General features: G+C 39.6%; 1 protein-coding gene across 1 annotated transcript in view; it reads left to right on the top strand.

The window, feature by feature from the left end:
* Positions 1-20,250, top strand: part of nell2a (neural EGFL like 2a) — a 101,009-nt gene that overhangs the window by 44,365 nt on the left and 36,394 nt on the right. Inside the window, exons 13-14 of the mRNA XM_032588831.1 lie at positions 8,057-8,182; positions 19,066-19,188. Of these exons, the coding sequence (XP_032444722.1) occupies positions 8,057-8,182; positions 19,066-19,188 (249 nt within the window). The remainder of the gene's footprint in view (positions 1-8,056; positions 8,183-19,065; positions 19,189-20,250) is intronic.

Below are 20,250 nucleotides of genomic sequence, written 5' to 3'. Positions count from 1 at the left end.
AAATGTAACATAGCTTTCCAACAGGTGAGGCTTCTGCGAGAGGAGCCGTCACGGATAAACGATCAGCCAATCAGAACTGGATTTTGTTCTAACTGTGGAGCTAAAATGGCTAGCAAGGAAATTTTACTTTACTAAACCTGGCCTGCCGATTCACAGTATTCATATCGTTGGTGGTTTTATTTAAACAAAACGGTTAAGAGAAACAGGGTAGAAGTTCACAAATTCTGCTTAGAAAAGTGAGGCATTTATTTTGAGAAAGATACTTCATTTTTATACTTCATAAAAGCCAGCTGGCCTCCTGAGGTGGGCAGAAGGACAAAGAGTATTAACTCAATTGAAAGATTACTTCTCCATATAATAAGTACATTAAGTTAGGAACATACATTGAGGAATGCATTGTCTTAGTCTATTAAAAAGGACATTTGATGTTTCCTGAATGCTTACCCTGTATGTTAATTACAGCAGGTGACGACAAACATCCCATTAAAAGCACAAACAAGTACAGAAGCCCATAAGTAAAATACAATAAAACACAGCGACGGATGAAAGAAAGCAAACATGTCGTTACACATGCAACCCCCCTCAGTGAGATGCCGTCATCAGCCTTCCTAAGAGCTCTGATTGTTGTTTGTGCTCGTCCTTTCCGATTGTTCAGGCCTCCAGCCAGCAGGCCGCGTCAGACAATGACAAGTGATGGATGATGATGCTCCATCGATTGAAACATTTCCCAGATTAATGAGAGGCCTGATGGAAAGCAAAAGCCCATTCGCGCCTGCTGCTCGTAAACAAGGCAGTCGGGATCCTTTGGATTTCCACCCTCCCTCCCCCGGCCGTCTTGTTTGAGTTGGGTTTAAATTGAAGCCTGCTAAGTGGAGGTCGAATGCGATGTTATGCATCGGCACACGCTTTAAAAAATTTGGTGGATGTTAGCGATGAAATATTCAGGAGTGTTTTTAAATTGATTGGCATGTGGACAGTGTCTTTAAACACTCTGACAAGTATTATAATAGCTCTTTGTTGCTATTTAACCAACAAACGCAACCCCGTTCCCACGTCAACGTTCCCATATTTAATCCTCATTGTTCTGTATCAGGTGGAGGCCATTTAACTGTTCTCAAAAGTCCCAGTGTTTTTCTCTGCTGTGTAGAAAACTGCACACTCTGCTCTTGTTTCTGTTTAATGGGATTCCCTTTGTCACAATTGGCTGCTGCTCAGTTCCAACAAACACGATGTTAAGCATCTGTGCACAGTTGCCAAGTTGAAAACATGTCTATTTAAATCTGTTGCGCTGGAATTGTCTGACATTTAAACATGGAAAAGGAGTAGAATATTTTAAAAAATTATTTGTATATCCAGGCTTTATTCCTTATCTGATTTTCTAAGTTTCCCGTCCATCCGTCCCAGAATCCTGTTGGCTCGTGTTTTGGCGATTGTTCAGAAAAAGACACTATGAGCTACTTTATTTCTTTTACACAGACACCTGTTTGAGCGTTTTTGAAGAAAAAAAAATAACAGCAGTCAAACACCGTGACCTATAAGATTAAAACAGCTCCACCCCTGGGTCATTTAATTTTCCGTCCAGCACTTTAGTGGTTTTTAAACTCAGCTTAAAAGACACATCCTCCAGTAAAACTTGCAATATTGCACTCTGCAAACCTTTGTGAATTTACACATACAGAAGTACTTACACATACAGAAGCTATGTACTGTATGTGTCAGACTCCACTATAAAGCGGAGTTGTCAGACTCCGCTTTATACTCTCATAGTTTGTATAAAAAAAGTACAATTTTATAAGCAGTGGTTTAGGGGATTTACTGCAAGCACTGAAATTAATAGCTCAGCTTGACTTTGCGTTGTGACTGAAATAAGAAGGGCAAAAAAGACATCTCTCTCTAAAGCCAATAAAATTTTTGAATATATCTGCATTTCCCAAAATGGCAGCTGCAGTTCTATGTGCGATCTAATTACACCCCGACTAAACAAAAAGAAGCAAAGTCTGGCAGTCCTCTGGCACCTTTCAGACACCCAAAGGGAAAGAAGACCAACAGTGGAGATAAATTGTTTGGCCTGTCGGGGCAGCTTTTTGTCTCTCTGCTCTTTTCTCTGACTCCTAAATCTGTGGACATGAGGGAGAATTATTGGAATATTTGGGCAGGCCCGGTCCCTCCAGCATTTAGGGGAAAACAATCTGCTTGAGTAAGTGAGCGGGTAAAGGAAGGGATTTACCAGAAGAAAAAAAGGAAAAAAAAACAGATAAGGAAGGAAAGAGAGAGCGAGAGGGAGGGATGCTGGTGGTAGTGGAAATGGCACAGATTTCGGTGTCATTGTGGGACGTCCAAAGGCAACGGAAGTGTTATCTCCTTACTCCCAGACCTCGGTGTTACTGCAGGCATGGAGAGTGAGGACGGTTGCTACAGAACGCGCATGCCATGCATGCAAAGAGGGATAAGCTACAAGCTCCTATTTATACAGTTGCAGGATCGCTTGAATGAGCAATAGTGGGGATAATAAAATGTCAACACAGGAACTGTTAGGATGATAGCAGCCGAGCATTAAATGCATGTGCGCCCAGTCGCCGCTCCAGGCGTTTAGATCAGTCATCGAGATCTTTATCGGTTTTCAGTTTTGCCTTAAATTTCCACGTGTTTTTATTTTGTCAGTGAAGTGAAGAAAGAACTTTTTATGTGTTTGATTTTTTTGTTTTGTTTTCACATTTAAGCATAAGGCAAGCCATTAATGGGTGTTGTAAATTTTATTTAACTACTTGAAAATCCTCCTGTAGGCGTAGCAAGGCATGGTGATGTACAATAGCCCGCGAAAATGTCCGAACCAATTGAATTTTTCCAATAGCCTGGCTCTGTACATGTTAAAAGTTTTGGGGATTTAAGCATTTAAGTCGCTCTTAAAATGATAGTAAAACCAGTTTTTATCATAAGTCGTGTCTTTCCATCTTACTTTCTCAGCCAGATTGTTTTGGTGAAATACTGAGTACTTTGTGGGCCAGAAAACTAACACAACTTTAATACCCAATCTCATATTGTGGTGGCAGTAATATGCTTTGGAAGTTTTTGGGTTTTTTCAGCAGAGAAAGAGAAGCTGATGATGGTTGACAGACGAATGGAGGAAACTCTGTAAAGGCTAGAAAATCTTGAGAGAGAAAAGTTCAACTTTTTCCTTCCATTTCACAATTACTTGCATTTACTTTTCTGTTTTTTGTAAAGAGATTATGTCTGTCATTGTCTTTTTGTATGTATTTTTTTTCTACCTGGCTGCAAAGCAAATTTCCCTACAGGGAGAATAACAAAGTGATACCGATACTGAATAATTCAAAATTTGTGGTTGTAAACGTGACAAATCTGAAAACGTTCAAGGGGAATAAGTAATTTCGCAAGGCACTGTATAATGCAAAGCAATTCCTCCTACTCGGATATGACCGTGATTGATTCACTTGTTATTCAGGAAGGTACTGAGGTGAAAAAACAGAAAGAACACAGCCATTATCCTGCCATCCATCGTTGTGTGGCAACAGAGTGACCCGCGAGCGCTCCGTTTAGGGATAAAAGCCGCCGCTGACTCGGCCAACCCTCTTTGCTTGGCACATCACGTGTGTCCGTGTGACAGGCCAATCAAGAAAATGGAGTGCGTTAATAGAGATGGAGATGGCTGCTCTCCCCGATGCGCTGGTGGAGCGCCCCCACATCATCTCACCTCCTAATAAACTGTTTTAATAGACGCAAGTCCTGTCAGCAGGGGCTGGATGGATGGGTGGGCTTAATGGCCTCTAAATCAATGTCGAACAATCTATGACTAAACAGTTCCATACGGTCTTTCCTTACGGATACCTGTGTGAAGAGCCTGCCCTATTTTCTATTCACACTAACAATCTAAAGCCGTTTTTTCTTTCTTTTTTGCAATAAATCTTCTTAATAACCCACTCACTTACAGTTTGTTTGTATTGAATGCAAAGCCTCTTAACATCCCGTCCCCACAGCGAAGCAATGTGCTAGCAGCGTTCTGCTAGGCTATGCAAATCCTGAGAAACTGTTTGGCCAAAGCATGCCGTTGGGAAGCTTTTTGACCAAGCAGTTCTCCTTAAAATACCTCCGTAAAGCGCCTGAAGTTGTTCTCCTGGCTTTTCTCTTTGTGAATCCCCTCTCTGACCCACTCACTCAGGTTGTTATTAGTCAATGCAAAATGCCATGAACACAGTGAAACACAGTTGTAGTTGCGTCATTTTGTTGGGGATGATAGTAGCCCGATATTCCAGAGTAACTAAACCTCAAATCAACTGGTTCTGGAGATAAACTGTATAAAGTGGTCCCTGAAGGTGCTATTTTTTTGTTTCGTTATTATTATTATTAAAATGTGTTTAATTCTGCAATATTTGACCTAAAACTGTCCTGGTGCTGCCCTTTTTGGGTTGAATGTTGGCTACAACGTTGCAGCTCATTTGACGTTTACATCACAGGTGTGACAGTTGTGACCATTAATCGACAGCATTTCAGCTTTGCACATGTGTGATTCATTCGGAGTGTGGACATGGAGTGGAATGGGTTTCCTCTGCTCTGACTGCCGGTGGTTTGCTACAGGAAGTGGGAGGGGCTTTCTGAGGAGTGCTTGTTGCAGAGCGATCTGCGCTTCACGTATCATCACTAAAGATCTCGGTAAAACTGAAAAAATCCACTGGATTTGTCGCTTATTGCTTTAAAAAAAAAAAAACGTTTTAAGAATGATCTGAAAGCTTCTTAAATATACTGAAAAAGTTGCTAAGTTGGCAACAGTGCTTTCCTTTGTCCTGACCACAGCCCTTCGTTCGGCCAAGACCCTCTGTCTTTCTTGGCTCCGCCCACTTTGGTGTAGTCTTTAAATGATAGTCTCAGGGCGGCGTTATGCTTTCAAAGGGGGGTTAGTTACACTTTAGGATCTCTGCTAAAGGATTTCTCGACCTAAAGTTATTCTCCTATTTACCGTCCCAAACATCTGTAGACTGTTTTTAGACACGTTTTCAGAACAACCAGTCCACACAGTGAAACATGGCAGTGGCAGAATCATTCTGAGGGGACAAATTTTGACAAAGCAGTTCAATATCTCAACTGAAGGATGCCTGTAGGGAAAGCCAGAACTCTGATTTGCTTTTTCATACTTTTTTTTCTCAGTTATTTACACTCAGGCACATACTTTTCGACCTCTCCACACTGACTCTGTTCATCACAACCTCAGTCTTTCTTTCTCTCCCCTTCCCGTCTCTGCTAACCCCTCAACCCCCCGTGTTTTTGCTTCATGGCGAGACATTCATTCACCTGCGTGGTCGTCCACCGCTTACTCTCCTTCGGATTTCCTTTTTAATCTCTCTACGTCCCTGTTTTATTTTATTTGATTTCTTTTTCAAAGCTAGTGACAGTTTTAATTAACCCCCCTCATTCATGAAGTGAAGGACACATGTATTTCAATAGTTCGCCGGCAATTGTCCGCCTGCGTCACTTATCAATGAGACTGCTGAATAGCTGGAGGCAGCGCGTATTGATGGCGCCGTGAAAGAGGACATGAATGCCACCGTCGTTGGCAGGTGTCGGGCTCTTAGCTCGCGGGGCGGTGGGTGGTTCTCTACCCAAGGACATGGAAGCAGAGTGAATGCCAATGCAAATCAATTGAAATTCAGTTTCAAGGGCTCTTCACGAAAGCATCTGGCACCGAACGTACTCAGGGGTGAACGTCCTCTTGTGCTCTCAGAGACACTGAATACAGTGAATGAATAATAAATCGCTAACGTCAAGGATGGCGGCGCTCGTCTCGCAGAAAAGTCCCTACGTTTAACCCGCGCTATGAATTGGGGCGAGGCCGCACAGCGTATTAATTTCGGGCCGGGTTTAGTCAGCCTGACCTGTATTTACATGGGATTGCATTTGATTGCATCACATTATCAAGATTATTTTATTTGCCCTGGCAGTTTTTTGTTTTTTTTTCTGCCTGTGTGAAGGTTTGGCTTGCGGTTTAGGAACCAAGAATAGCTGTTGCTAAGGAAACATGGATTCCAAATATGAAGTCCTGATTGGGAAGAAATAAATAAAGGAAATCTAATAAAAGATATTCTTCAATCTACTTTAATCAAGTTTTAATAACTATGCTGCAGAGAAGGGTTTACGTAAGTCTGTTATATAAACAACACTGAGGTAGAGCTGCTGTGGTTACATGTGAGATCATTTTTGTTTTGTAGAGCAAAGACAAAGCAATACCAATGAATTCCTGTTCTGGACACTTGGATTTGCATTGAATAACTAACTGAAAGCGAGACGAGATTAATTCAAGGCCGCACAATCTTTGAGACGTACACAGTTGGGTAACAGGAGAATCCTGATGAGAGGTTACTTGAAAGCAATCTGTGCAGATCAGCAGGAATTCTTTTTTTTCCTTTAAGTTTGAAAGCAGAAAAGAAGCTAAAAGTTGGAGCAAAACAGGCGTGCGGGACAGGTTGGAGTCTTTTTGGTGAATAAAAGAAGGAGAATGCATGTGTCTTTTTAAACAGTCTTTGCTAAACGAGAACATGACTTCTACACATTCCCAGAAAACGTCCCATTAACCAACATTTCAACACTTGAGTTGCCTACTAACCTGCTCATAAGAATGTAAGTCTTATGGTGCAAAAGCACCATGAATGATCTGTGTAACTAGATTAGAGCTCTATAAATCTGGTTCTTAACCGTCTCCCTTTATATTCAATTGACAGCGTTTGACATTTATAGACCTACCTTATTCAGCGATTCCAAAATGTACTGCAATTACACTTTTTATTATTTCTAAGTGCAACAGTAGAATAATATAGAAGTTCAGCTTAAAGTATTTTTGTAGAAAATGACTCGTTTTCAACTTTTACAGAATTTATCTGGACAAAGTAATTTGCTCTGTTACAGATTCTATTTCTGATTTTCGAAGATAAATAACTTCAAGCAAAGATAACTTGAGTAAATACAATTTGTAGTTTGCAGTATTTTCATTATTCAACTTTAAGAAAAAGAGAATGGTTAAAAATGGCGTCCATGGTAGTTCCAAGGTAAAAGCCTTTGTCATCCAAAGAAAAACACAAAGGTCTATTTCACATATGTCGGAAATGAAAAACAAACATCTTGATGATCTGCACTACTGTTGGGCAAATATTCAGAGGACTGATGAAACAAATATGGAACTTCATAACCTGGTATGTTCCTATTGAATTAAAGCAATTCTGTTTCAACACCTTTATTTATCTTACTGATGATTTTCTGCAAGCAGTTAATGAAAACATGACATTTGAGATGAGAATATGACATTGGGTCAATAAAAAAAACAATTTTTAAAAACAGAAGTCTAGCCTTAAATGAAGGTATGTTTATTATCTGCTAAAAGGTGGATATTTTCAAAAGAGACTTTTAATCTGACAAAAGAGCCCGTTCGGGATCTATATTCTAATTTCTTGAAAATGTCTGCGAGTGAGGTGCCGCTCAACATCAGAGGACATTTCCGGATTTGTCTGAACCACATTTCAAAGTTTAGTTGTGCAGAACCTGGTGTCTATTTAAAGAAAAAAAGTCAAATATGCTAAAAGCTGGATGATGTGCTTGTTGGACCAGGAGAGTAGCTGAAGTTGGATGTCGAGGGCTTCTCTCGCAGCACATTGAAGATGGAATGGTGTAACTTTAAGTGCTCAGCGCCCACCTCACGGCCCATCTACATGTCGACCTCTGTCTTCCTCTCATGAAGACAAATGGTCTTCTATTATTGGTTCTACAGGAGGCTTTAGAACCCCCAGGTGGCCGGAAACATCTCCTTCTAGCAATGCTCAAAATAGATCATATGTAACAGATGTCGTGACAGTAAGGCTGCTTTAAATATGTGTCCTTGATGCTTTGCTGACAACTGTGGCATTTATAGCAAAGCCACATTTGACAACATGGAAAATCACAGTTTAGTTATTGTAGCATTGATTTTTTTTTTTTAATCAGACTTAGGATACATCACAATTTACGTCTATACTAAACATATCTCTCTCTTTCTCTTTCTCTCTCTCTTTTAATTCTTTAGATATTGATGAGTGTGCTGAAGGGAAACATTACTGCAGAGAGAACACCATGTGCGTTAACACCCCTGGTTCCTTCATGTGCATCTGCCACATGGGCTACATCAGGATCGACGACTACTCCTGCACAGGTGAGCGCCTCCTCTGGCCTTCTGACAAACTGCATTCAGGATGAGTTGGCTCTATTTGCGGACTTTAATATTGTAAAACTTATGTGGACACTGTAATGCTCCTTGTTGATTTGGGGTGGGTTGTTTTTGTTTATTTTTGTTGATGTTTAAATAAAGTTATGAAAATCGAAAAAAAAAGAAAAAAAATATTGTAAAACAAATGCACCAGCCAATAGCCCTGATATGTAGAATAGAAAAATACAACCTGTTTGTGCCGCAAAGGGGGAATTCAGGTGTAACAGCAGCACAAGGTATAAAGTTTCATACAAAAAAAATTCTTAAAGTGTTGAAAACAACATGTAAAAATAAGGTCAACAATAACAATGATAGTAGTGAAATAATAATATACTGAACAAGACTATAAAAGAATATACTGTGCATTTATTACAAATAAAAATATCAACATCCAAGGGACGTGCCGTTGAGTCAGATCACTTATTCACATAAAACCAAATATATTTATTTTTATTCATTAAAATATTCAAAAATAAGGACTCAACAGTTTTCAACAAAAATCAGAGGAATGTTTGGGACATATTTTTTTAATACATGAATACGACGCCCTACCATTTTCTTTATTTTTATTCATTTTAAATTGACTAACTCTGCAGCTTTTAGTCCTGTCCTTGTGCTTATAAGTATGAGGAAAAACAAATCGGTCAAAATCGGCAGCAGTAGATCAGAACTCAAAGAAAAGCCAAGATCAATATTTACCACTAAAGACCTGCTTGGTGCATTTCTATATTCGAGTTAAAGCTATCAGATTATACACTTAAAAATAACTTTATTATCATTATAGAAGGGAAGATCTTTTTTCACACAGCATGGATCACTTTTGTATTGATGTCCTTTTTCAAAGTGCTTGTAAGAGAACAACATGAGAGAGTAAGAGAACAAGTAGAGACTGTGACATAGAAATCATTTTGCGGCAAGCTGACATCTACCATATGATGCAACGTGTGCTAAAACAATGTCGCCTTCTTTTAACGCTGAACATTTTTTTCTTTAGCGTTGTTCTCATGGGTCCAACTCCAAGTTTTTTTTAAAGACTAGTTTATAGTTGATGAGAATTTGAGCAAAAGTCCTCAGTCAAGTCCAGGCCACTTTGAACATGACAGACCATCCTCACTTTAAGCCTGGGTTTGTGCATTTTTGTGTATGACACAGAAAGAGAAAGTCAGTAAAAACCTCAACAGTGGGACAACGAGTGGAGACGGCAAAACCAGTTTGTTTTTCATTAAACATGAAACCAGAATCTAGCTCAGCAACATTGTCGATAATTCACACCTATTTTTTTCTGGTTAAGCTGTAGATAAGCCAAGCTGCTGAAATGCCTTGTTGGATGTTTGCCTTGGTTATTCATGAGATAAGCAGACCAATGTTATGTCAGCTATGCTTTTAACAAAACCAAAGCCTTACCATTTTTAAAAGGTTAAATATTTGGGAAAATTCATTCAACTGATGCAGGAGAAAAGGGGGAAAATGTCCTACAATAAATGATGGCAGGTTTTCTGTCTGTTGAACCATTTCTGTATTGATTTGTCCTTTTCATGTTGTAAGACACATTTTTGATATCATATGATTTAAATATTTTCATGATGTCATGCACTCTAACAACGTTAGAGCCTTTGGAGGAGAAACAGCATCATTGACCTCCCACCATACTTAAGAGAAGGCATGGAGTGCTTTTCTGCAGATGTTTATTATTGTCACTTCAAATCCATCTCAGGTCTTTCCTGCCAAAAAGCTTAACCGTAACTTCATCTGACCAAAGCACATTAGTTAAAGTCTGAATTGAGTTTGGCAAAGTCCCCACACCTTTATTTTGTAGGGCAGACAACTGATGACTGTCCAGCATTGCTCCTAAACAACCAGCAGATAGCATCTTTTGGTTGTTATGGAGACTTTGTGATCTCAAGATGAAATTCATTGCTGCAGCTCTTCTAACAGTGTTCTAACAGTCGGTGAAATATTAAGCAGTCTGTACATAAAAACAGATCGCAACAGCTGCTGGTAGGTTTATACCTCAGCTAACTAGAACTGCCGTTTCTAGTTAGCTCTAGTTACTCTAGATAAAGTGATCTTTATCTAGAGCTACCCATTCTTGATACAGATTGCGTAGATTGTCTACGCAATCTGTATCTTTTTCCTCCAGGTGTTAGTTCAGTTGCTATGACAACGGTAAATAAAACACAAAAGGACGTTAAAAAGTAAAGTATAAAGTGAGGGAATTGTACATTTATTTAACAATATTATTAGGAGTACAAATGATGATGATGATGATGATGATGTCAAATATTATATTGTTGAAAAACACTTTTTTAACATGGTAACCATTAATATTCAAGTTATTTCTCTAGAGTTAAACTTTTCCCAAAGCAGAGTAAGAATTAAAATTAGTTTTATTCAACCACAATGTTTGTTTCTGATAGTAAATGAGACAGACACCACTCAATAAAGCAATGTAAAAGCAGGATCAATTTTGAAAAAAAGAAACTGTCCGTTTTTGCTTAAATAGTATTTAAAATGTAATGCTGAAAACAACTTGTCCTTCTTATTCATCGATCACATGTCAACATTCAAACCCTTTTGAGAAATGCTAGCCAACTTTTTTCGAATGTTCCACTTTTTACTGAAGTTTTCTTCTTTGCTGTTGAAAGACCATTACCCTAATCTTTCGATCTGTCTAATCTTTATCAGATTCAGAATAGAATTTACTGCGGTCCATTCAGTGCTTTTTACATACCATTTTTACTGTATTTATTTCTACAGAAAAACACCAACATGTGTTTCTTGTAATCTACCTGCAGTTGTCATGGTCACAGTAGATTTGGGGTCACGTTAAGACTATTACGGTGAATTATCATTGCTTCCACAGAGTACTGGAGAACATAGCCAGGCCTCCATGGCCCTGTCAGACGCTGCAGATTTCCATCAACAAGCTTTAGCAGAACTGTCGTATTTTATTGTAGGTAGTTTAAAAAAATGTCTCCGTTCAACATTAGCGGATGATTGAAGCTCTGCTCAAAGTTCCCTTTTCAACTGGGCTCTTTCTGATATCACTAGAATGGGGTTATTATGTGTTACCTCAATATTCTGCCTGGCAAAGCTGCGTAAACTGATCTGAATTTTTGCAGAGATTTATTGTGAGTCACTTGGAAGCTGCTGGCAACATGTAAAATCAGCTTTCTGTAAGGGGAGAAAGTCACACAAATAAGCAATGTCAGGATTAGAAAGCAGTTGGGTTTTTATGTTCTCCCAAATTCAAACTAGAAAAACTACTTTATTTATCCCACAAAATAAATAAATGTTGTAGAAACTCATGTCAACTAAGTATCTTCAAAGTGTCATTGTGGACGGTGATGCTGGAGGCATTAAGGATCTCTGGTAGCAGTCAGTTTTGCAACAAACGTAAAGAGGCCTCTGACTGAAGCCTGAATTACGATCCCAAATATCAGGACTTGGGGTTGTAGTTCAGGTATTAGTTGCACTTTTGAGATGCTGATCGGCCGCTCCCATTTGTGAAAACAATACCTTGCTGCCACGGTTATGCATCATAACCCAACTATCCCAAAGTGAAAAATGTACAAGCAAAAATCCTTCCAGCAATATCCAAAACCAGAGGGGGATAATTGCCCCAAAACAGCAACTCCTCAACCAACACAGTTCTGAACAAAAGTGTTCATAAAGGACAGATCAGAACTAACATGCAAGAAATGCAAAGTTCATGTAAAGTTAAATCTGTAAATAATAATAATAGAAAAAAGGTCTGAGTCAGCATTCTTTGCATGATGTAATCTCTCCGTCCTTCAACAAGAACGTCACAATGTCACCCTCCGCCCTCGCGCCCCCAGCCCGGGGATGTGCAGCTCCACTTGCTCCTGTGCAGCTGTTTGCAGCTTGTGAAACACGATGCTAAGTAGCTCCCTGTGTGAATCATCTCCGAGGAGGGCGGCGACATGCTGCGTTTCCTCCGTGCCTGTAATTAAGGAAGCAATTTACACCGATGCAGTCTAACTCAGCGGCGGCGTAGCGAGGGGACCTGCTGCCGCCTGTGCTCGGTACTGGATGATTTAGGCCCGCAGAACTTCCCGCAGTGCATTTGGAGTTTGAATTACAGCTGCTAAACTAGACAAAAACGACAAACAGCCATACAAAAACGGAAAAAACAAGCCCTTCTTTGAAGAGTTTCTCTGCTTGGGTTTCAGTGGAAATCAGAAAATAAAGAACCTGGAAATGCAAACAGAACTTTTACTTAAATAATACATTCTTTGGCTGCATTTTGTTCTTGGGAGTTATTTAATTAGTGAGTCGTCTTCAGGCGGGCACCGTGCCTTATGCCATTTCACTCACCTCGTTTTCTCAGCTCTTTTTTTTTGGGCTCTGGGCAAGGTCTATTGTTCTACTCATTTGTCTTTCTTTCACTGTGTGCTCCCTCTCGAAATCCACAATGAAGATTAATTCTCCCAGAACCTAGGGGATTAAACTGTGCCACTACATTTTATATATTTTCCCATTAACAACGCCTTCACGGCGCCGCAGTGAAACACACAGCGACGTGTCTCTTTATAAAAGTCGTTTTTTGTGATTAAAGTGAGGTTTTTGTGAAAACTTGATTTAATTACTTTTCTCATCCCTGCCTCGGTGAAATTGCTGTTGTGATGTTCCAGCTGGTTTATTGAACTGAGCTCTCCCACCAACACAGCACTGCACCTCTCTTCTGACACATCATTACAGTGATGCATTATGGGGGAAATTAAAATGAAAGCAAAAAATACAAGGGCTTGCGAAAGTATTCATACCCTTTGAACTATTGATCCATTTCATCACTTTCCACCGAGCAAACAAGAAATTATATGGCTTTCTGAAAGGAATTTAGAATATACAGCATAGCAATTCCTGACATGTTGATGTGCATCTAAAAACATCTGAGTTTTTACTGCATGAAATGGGCAATGCGGCGTTTTTAAAGCAGCAAACACTACTGCCTTTCCTGACACATGCCTTTATGCAGAGGGTTGCGTCACCACCATAATCCTGCTGGTAGTAATTGACACCAGAAATAGAAGCGTGCCGTAGCAATAAAACACCTGCTTGTGTCGGAAGAGTCCAGTGGGAACAGTGATTCCTCTAATTTGCCCGCAGATAAAATATTACAACAGTAGGGAAACATTAAACCGCCGCCTCCTCCAGAAGCTATCGACACTGTGCATTCGCATGATTTACAAAAGCCTTTTATCATCTGCAATGACTTTCACCAATTAACAAACAGCCGACTCAGCAGAAACGGCGCCTCCAGTATTGACTGCCGTTTCTCCACGTGTGTGAAGAGTGTTGCATGTGGGCCGGTGGCCCGAAGTAAGGAGGATTAAGTCGACCCCAGCTCATTTCATGGGTGAATGTTTATGCGTAGAATAGTTGTAAAGGATTGATCTGCACATTTAAGGCACGGTGCCCTGGTTTTTATTTCTGCTCAACCTGTGGGGGACGTTTGAAAGCCCAGATAGAAGTCTAAATTTTACATCCAGATAACTTGTAGGGAGATACAAGTTATAACACTCAAACTTAAGTGTTATAGTTTGATAGATATTTAGATAGCTATCTAGACACATAGATACATAGCTAGCTAGCTTTGTATCTAGATAGCTAGATACATAGATAGATTAATAGCTAGCTAGCTACCTAGCTAGTTATAGAGCTAGGTAGCTCTATAACTAGCTGTCTAGATACATAGCTAGCTAGCTCTATGAAAGCTTTCAGAGATAGCTCTATGAAAGGTAGCTTTCTGTATATCTAGCTAGCTAGATGTACAGCTAGCTATATATATGTCAGTGCATTTTTCTAGATATCTAGCTATCTATGTATCTACGTAGATACATAAGGTATCTAGATAGATAGATAGATAGATAGATAAATAGATAGAAATGAGCCAATGCGGTGCAGTATTCCTCCTCTTTTCATGCCCTCTGCTTTTCGTCTTCCCCACAAATGTCCAAGATTCTCATCGCAATGTGAGATTAGCAGCAAATCCATGAAAGGTAGCAGACTGGGGGTGCTCTGTGTCAGAATGTTTTAAAATAAGGCTGTCCTCAGGACTGTGTGTGTGCACTTGTCTGCTGTAGCTACAGTGCATTCTTCTGCTGTGTGCCCATGTTCTAATCCTTTGGTAGCCAGACCTTAGCCCCTGTGGCTAAGTAAGTGATGGATGGATGGAAGACAGAGGACGGAGGAAAGGGCGCAGGCCAAAGGTGAAGCAGGAGGGGGATTGCCAACAGCAGAGCTAAGAAAAGATGATTTTTAGTGTGACACTTTAAAGAGAAACTGTAGACAAAGAGAGTTTCTGCTTGTTTTAACATTTTAGTTTTATTTCCATCACACCAAATTTCATCAAATGTCCCTTAAGACATTTTGTAAGACTACCATGAGTATTAGTAATCCATATCTAGTTAAGTAGAATCTATATCCAAATTCAGTTCAGAACCATAACACAATTCAGTATGAAAGATTCACCGTAGGGGTTGGTATTTATTGTATTGTTTACCTTGTATCGTGAGAAATGTCTTATAAGAATTTTGATTCATAAATTCCAATTAAACCCCCCAATTGATTTAGTTTTACTATTTTCTCCACTCTTAGTTCATTGAGCCCATCCAATAAATTTGAAAATATGACTAAATGAAGTTACTGTGTGCAGTTTAGTGATAAAAAAATTATAGTTCTCTGTGTGACTAAAGAAGCATTTTTCAAGTGCATTGTTTGTGTTTGTGGGGCTGCGATTGCTCTGCCCTGCAGTTACCTAAGAAGTGGTAATAAATAGTTGTAGTTTTAGGAAAAATAGCTGTACAATTTATCCATTGCTAAACTCCTATGATCAAAGGTGATCTCAAACCCACCTGCTGCCCATGTTTAGAAAACGCTAAACATGGGCCTTGATGGCAACAAGGCTAGGTGGTATGCTAAAGCATTTTGCTACTTCAGCCAAGTGTTATTTAATATAAAAGGCACTTGGCTCCAGTCTCCTTAATGTGAAGCTTTTTCATTGCAAGATAATGATGTCATGATGCTTTCCTCTGGATGTCTCATTCCTAGGGAAGACGACAATGATTAGAGCACATCTGCTCTTGCTTTAGTGAGCTAATCTGACTAATAGAGTGATTTAGGCGGGCTCTTTTACCCGCACCTTTCATTTGACAACAGCAGAATCAATCTACCTGATCATTTTCTGCTAGGGCAAAAACATAGTGCTAATTGTGTTTGACTAAATCTTTAGAGAAAATAAAGGTTTCTGGTGTGAAATACAAATGGATCTGATTGCTGCGCATAGTAATCTAAAAATTTCTCAAGATTTCTTTAACTGTTTAAGATATGATAATGTTTAATTTCCCCTTTTTTGTGAATGATATGATCATAGTTTCAGGTATTTGTTGGTTTTGTCAGATGTCTCTTCATTATCTAGCCTTTGTCAACACACTTTTATCACAAACTGTAATGCAAAAACACCTAGCCAGCACTGAAACGAACCAAAAGAGCATCTTGAAGTTTAGGCTTTGCAGCGATTTTCTGTTTACTGCGTCTGCAAATCTACCACATCTTCACAGATATTTGTAAGAGGATTACCATACGGTTTTCTATAATGAGGGATCTGATGGAGCTTATTATTCCTCGGTCCTTGTTCTTCTTCTCTTTTGGCTGGGCAAAGATTGCGAGCTATTTATCAAGTAAAACAATGCTTTTGTTTTCCATAAAATCATTTTTTTCACTCAAAATAAAGTTGCTTAGTCTGCCATTTTGTAGCACAGTCATTAAATATACATCAAATGATTCTAAATATGATTCTGCTGCTGAACATCTTAAAACTAAATCATCAGTTTGCTATTTACTCTTTTATCCTCTCTAGTAGACAAACTATCATTGCCTTTTTTTTTTCTCTTGCCACTAACTTTATAAAATCATCATTCTCCAGTCTGTAGCATGAAAACTGAGGTATTGTCGTCTATCTGAGGTCAGACAGTGCAGAGGCTGGTATTGTTTTGGCAAAAGGTGGCGGGAAAACAAGCTTCAGGAGAAACAAGCAGCCTTAGTAAGAGCTCCCCGATGACAGGCTCTACATAATTGATTGTTTATCTGTCTGCAGCCTGAGCTGCAGCAGCCAGCGAGGTAACACACGCAAGCGCACCCCCACACACCCATCCTAGGGATTTAGGAGGCGATTAAGATGGGAGTCGTTTACACCGAGTGCAGGGGTGTAATAGGCCTAAATTCCTAAGTAACAAATTCTAGGGTTGTAGTGATGAGACACACACAGTGACACAAGCGGAGTTCCTTCGTGGCTCTGGTAAGACAGACAAATAGTGTCCTCTAATTTAGTTTCCGTCTCTCTCCCGAGCTTTTATTTTTGTTTCTAAATATCTGCGAGGAGCCTTTATGCCGCCCAGCTGCGAGAGGCGAGCACTGGGCCCCTTTTAAATGTCCTTCAATCCATCTCACACACACGCACACACACACACATCATGGCCTCGACGGAGGAGCTCATCACAATGTCACTTTCAATTTGGATGGAAACACGGTGCGTTCAGGGGATGTAATGGATTTGTTGATGGAAGGCAAATGGATGATGTGACTAAGGTGAAAGCAACAAGCTTTTAGGATTCGGGTTTTCTCACTTTTTGGATTCCATCTTTCTGTTCCCGTGGCTGTTTCTTTTTCTTTTTGCAACATTTCAAAAGCAACATGTGCTAGCAAAAAAAAAAAAAAAAAAATTAAATAAGGTGCCGTTTTGTACAAAACAGTGACTGAAGGACGATGTGGAAATCTGCTTGATGTCTGCACAAAATGCAGTTGAAAGCAAAGGACGACGATTATTTCTATCAATTAAAACTAGAATCCCAGTCACGTCCAGCTAGCTGCTAAACTCCCAAAGTTTGTGATTTCCACAAGTCTTAACATTTTCCAAAAGATTCAATTGACCACTTGTCCTTTCCGCAGCTTCTAAAAATGGTTTCTGCACTATAAACACATGATAAAATGAGCTGAAATGTTGTAGGTTTAAAAGTTAGAGATCTGCCCTGCTGAAATATGAATATTTCATTACCAGTTTTTTTTTTTTTTTTTGCATCTCTTTAGAAAAGTTATTAAATTTTAAAATTAGATTCCAGCTGAGGAATATACATTTATCTATGTGAATCTATAAAAAAAATACAAAGGTTATTGATTCTCAAAAAAATAACTTATATTGAGGAAATTAATAAAAGAGAATGCAACAACAGATGAATGTAATGCTCCATGGCCTGCGTTAAGAACTATCAGAAAACTTTGCTGCTTTCTTTCAAATTCCAGCAAGTTATTTGTTGCCCACTGGAGTGTAAAAACTTGATAAATTTGCTAAATAAAGATATTGAATTGAACTAAAATGCCTGACTTTTAGCTGAGGAAAAATGTGCAGCTCTACAACCTTCTAAGTTGTCTGCTTCAGACATTTACTGCACCGGACAAATACAGAGCTTTTGGTAAATGGGTGATATGTTGCTTATTATACTCCAGAGCTTCATCAGCATGCTGTGCAAATTTATATTTCAGCACAATTTTAATTAAAATCTATATCTGTGCTGTCCAGAAATGCATTCCCATTATCTGCACAACATATTTAACATCTTTCCATTGTTTATGCTCACTTATCCTTGCATTGGTGTTGGAGTCTATCTCCAGCGGTCAATGGTTGAGAGCTGGGGTACGCTCTGGGCATGATGCCAGTCTATCAAAGGGCAATATGTTTGACAGTTAGAGTGGAGCTACTCTGTGCACTACTGTGTTATAGCAGGATACAGCGTCACTATAATTTCAACCTCCTTCCATTGTTTTGTTGTGTTTGCATTGCACACACATTACTTTTCAGACTATGAAAAGTAACGTGGGGGTTCTATGACCCCACCCGCATAGAGCCTTTACTCAAACGTAATGGAAACCCACCCAAACTATGCATCAGGTTGAGCAGAGTAGGTACTAATGGAGAAGGGCCATAAGAGCCAAAAGATTCAGGCAACACTTGGTTCAAACTGTACATCTTGATAACAGAAACGATTTTGTTCCTCCAACCTGAAGCTGTTTTTCAACCTTGCTGGCACTGGCATAAACAAATCTTGTCTAATGATTAAGCTTATGTTTTAAGGTGAACATTTCTTTGCTTGTATAAAACCTTCGGAAAACATCTCCTGTGGGCACTTAACACACCAATTATAAAAATGTGCATTGCCTAAACTTTCCTTATTATTTAACCTTCCACCTTCACATTTAACAAGGAAAAAACTCAATGAGATTACAAATCTCCTTTCTGAGTTTCTTGGGTAAATAAAGGCTGCTGGATTTTATTGGACGGAAAATAAATCTATAGGAAGTGTGCGACTTACTAATAGATGAGTAGCAAATGTTGTTGTTTAGGAAGTGCAGACCGTCACCAAGGCTTTTCCCATCCCTCATAATGTGCCACATAAACACGACTAATAGCAGCAAATCTGAGACCATTTCTATGTCATATCGAGATCGGAGCCAGAGGAATTAGTCATTCTGGACTCATATCTTAGACTCACAGCTGCCTAACTGTCAGGGCATTTTATTCTTAATGGGCTGTAAAAATAAATTACCAACTTGCTGCAGTCATTTCTCACATTTGCTGCTCTTTAATCAAGGGGTGCTTTCCGGCTGGCAAGTTGTTGTTCGCAGCTCTCAGGACGGTCCCTCAACATTTGTCTCTTTTTTATCAGCTAACCAAGACGTAGACGTGCACAAGAACATCTGTTGTTTCCAGAGAACTCGCTGAGACTGACGGCTGCCTGTTTGCTTGCTTTTAGAGCATGACGAGTGTCTCAGCGGACTCCACAACTGCGATGAGAACGCCCTGTGCTTCAACATGGTCGGAGGCCACAGCTGCTCCTGCAAGCCGGGATATACGGGCAACGGGACCGTCTGCAAAGGTACCTCGCCGCTTTGCTTGTTTGTGTTCATGTTGCCTCGCGTGACGTCCATCCACGATTCTTCAGCTCTGTCAAAGAAAAAGTGTTTATTTTTCTGGTCATGATAAATGTGTAAATGTAAGACATTCTGAAAGGCTTGTGTTTAATTATTGGATTTCCTCTGATTTTCAAAGTTGTTTTTTTTACATGATTTGTTAAAAATACAGAGAACATTTACAACTGTTTCCTGTTTATTTCAGATTTTTAGTCGTTTTCATATATGCTGGTGTTGGTGTCAAATCGCAAATATGTTGACCAATGATACTCACTGGCCCTTACAACCTGCTTTAATGGTGAAAAGAAGGTTCACCCACTTCAATTTCAAGAATTTTAGCGATTATTTTCCTCTATACTGTTATCCATGCCCAGGGCAGGTTTAAGTTTAAAATAATTGTTTGACTTTACCAACATGTTTCTTCTGATTGGAGGTAACATTTAGGAGTAGTTCAACGTCGGTCATTTGACAGATTATAATTCACACCCTTGACTGGTGTGAATTATAGCTTTTACGCAAAGAGTTCATCGCAGAGGCAACTCAAATCAATTAATGAAAAATCCTTTCTGAATATCATTACATGGACACTGAGCTAACTACGTCTTTTCTGACCGGGAGCTGACAGCGTGTTGAAGAGTTATGGACCTCACGCTTTGGAGCGCGTCTGGTTCAGAAGAGCATCCCAGACCTTTGGTAGAAATGACGCGTTTAATTCAAGTCTCCATTACAGACCAGAGAAAACTAGAGAGTTTTCAATGTTGTGTTAATCCATTTATATTCTAAACAGAGGAGCCGGCAGTTTATCTTCAGGGAATAAATGACGGTGCAGAAATGAACTAGACTGTAACATGCGCAGTGCGCTGCACAACCAATGCGGACGCGGCTCCGCTGCTGCGAAGAATTAAACTTAACTCACTCTGCGGTTTTAACGAATGGAGCTGAAAGACGTGACCTTCCTGCGCTCAGGAGGAGCGCGGCAGACGTAACATCTGTCCGTTTCGGGAAACGAAACCACGCAAAAAAAAAAA

This window comes from Xiphophorus hellerii, chromosome 2, assembly GCF_003331165.1.
Source record: "Xiphophorus hellerii strain 12219 chromosome 2, Xiphophorus_hellerii-4.1, whole genome shotgun sequence".
In the NCBI taxonomy this organism is placed as follows: Eukaryota; Metazoa; Chordata; class Actinopteri; order Cyprinodontiformes; family Poeciliidae; genus Xiphophorus; species Xiphophorus hellerii.
The sequence above is the reverse complement of the archived record's forward strand: the minus strand, read 5'-3'. Positions and strand labels throughout refer to the sequence as shown.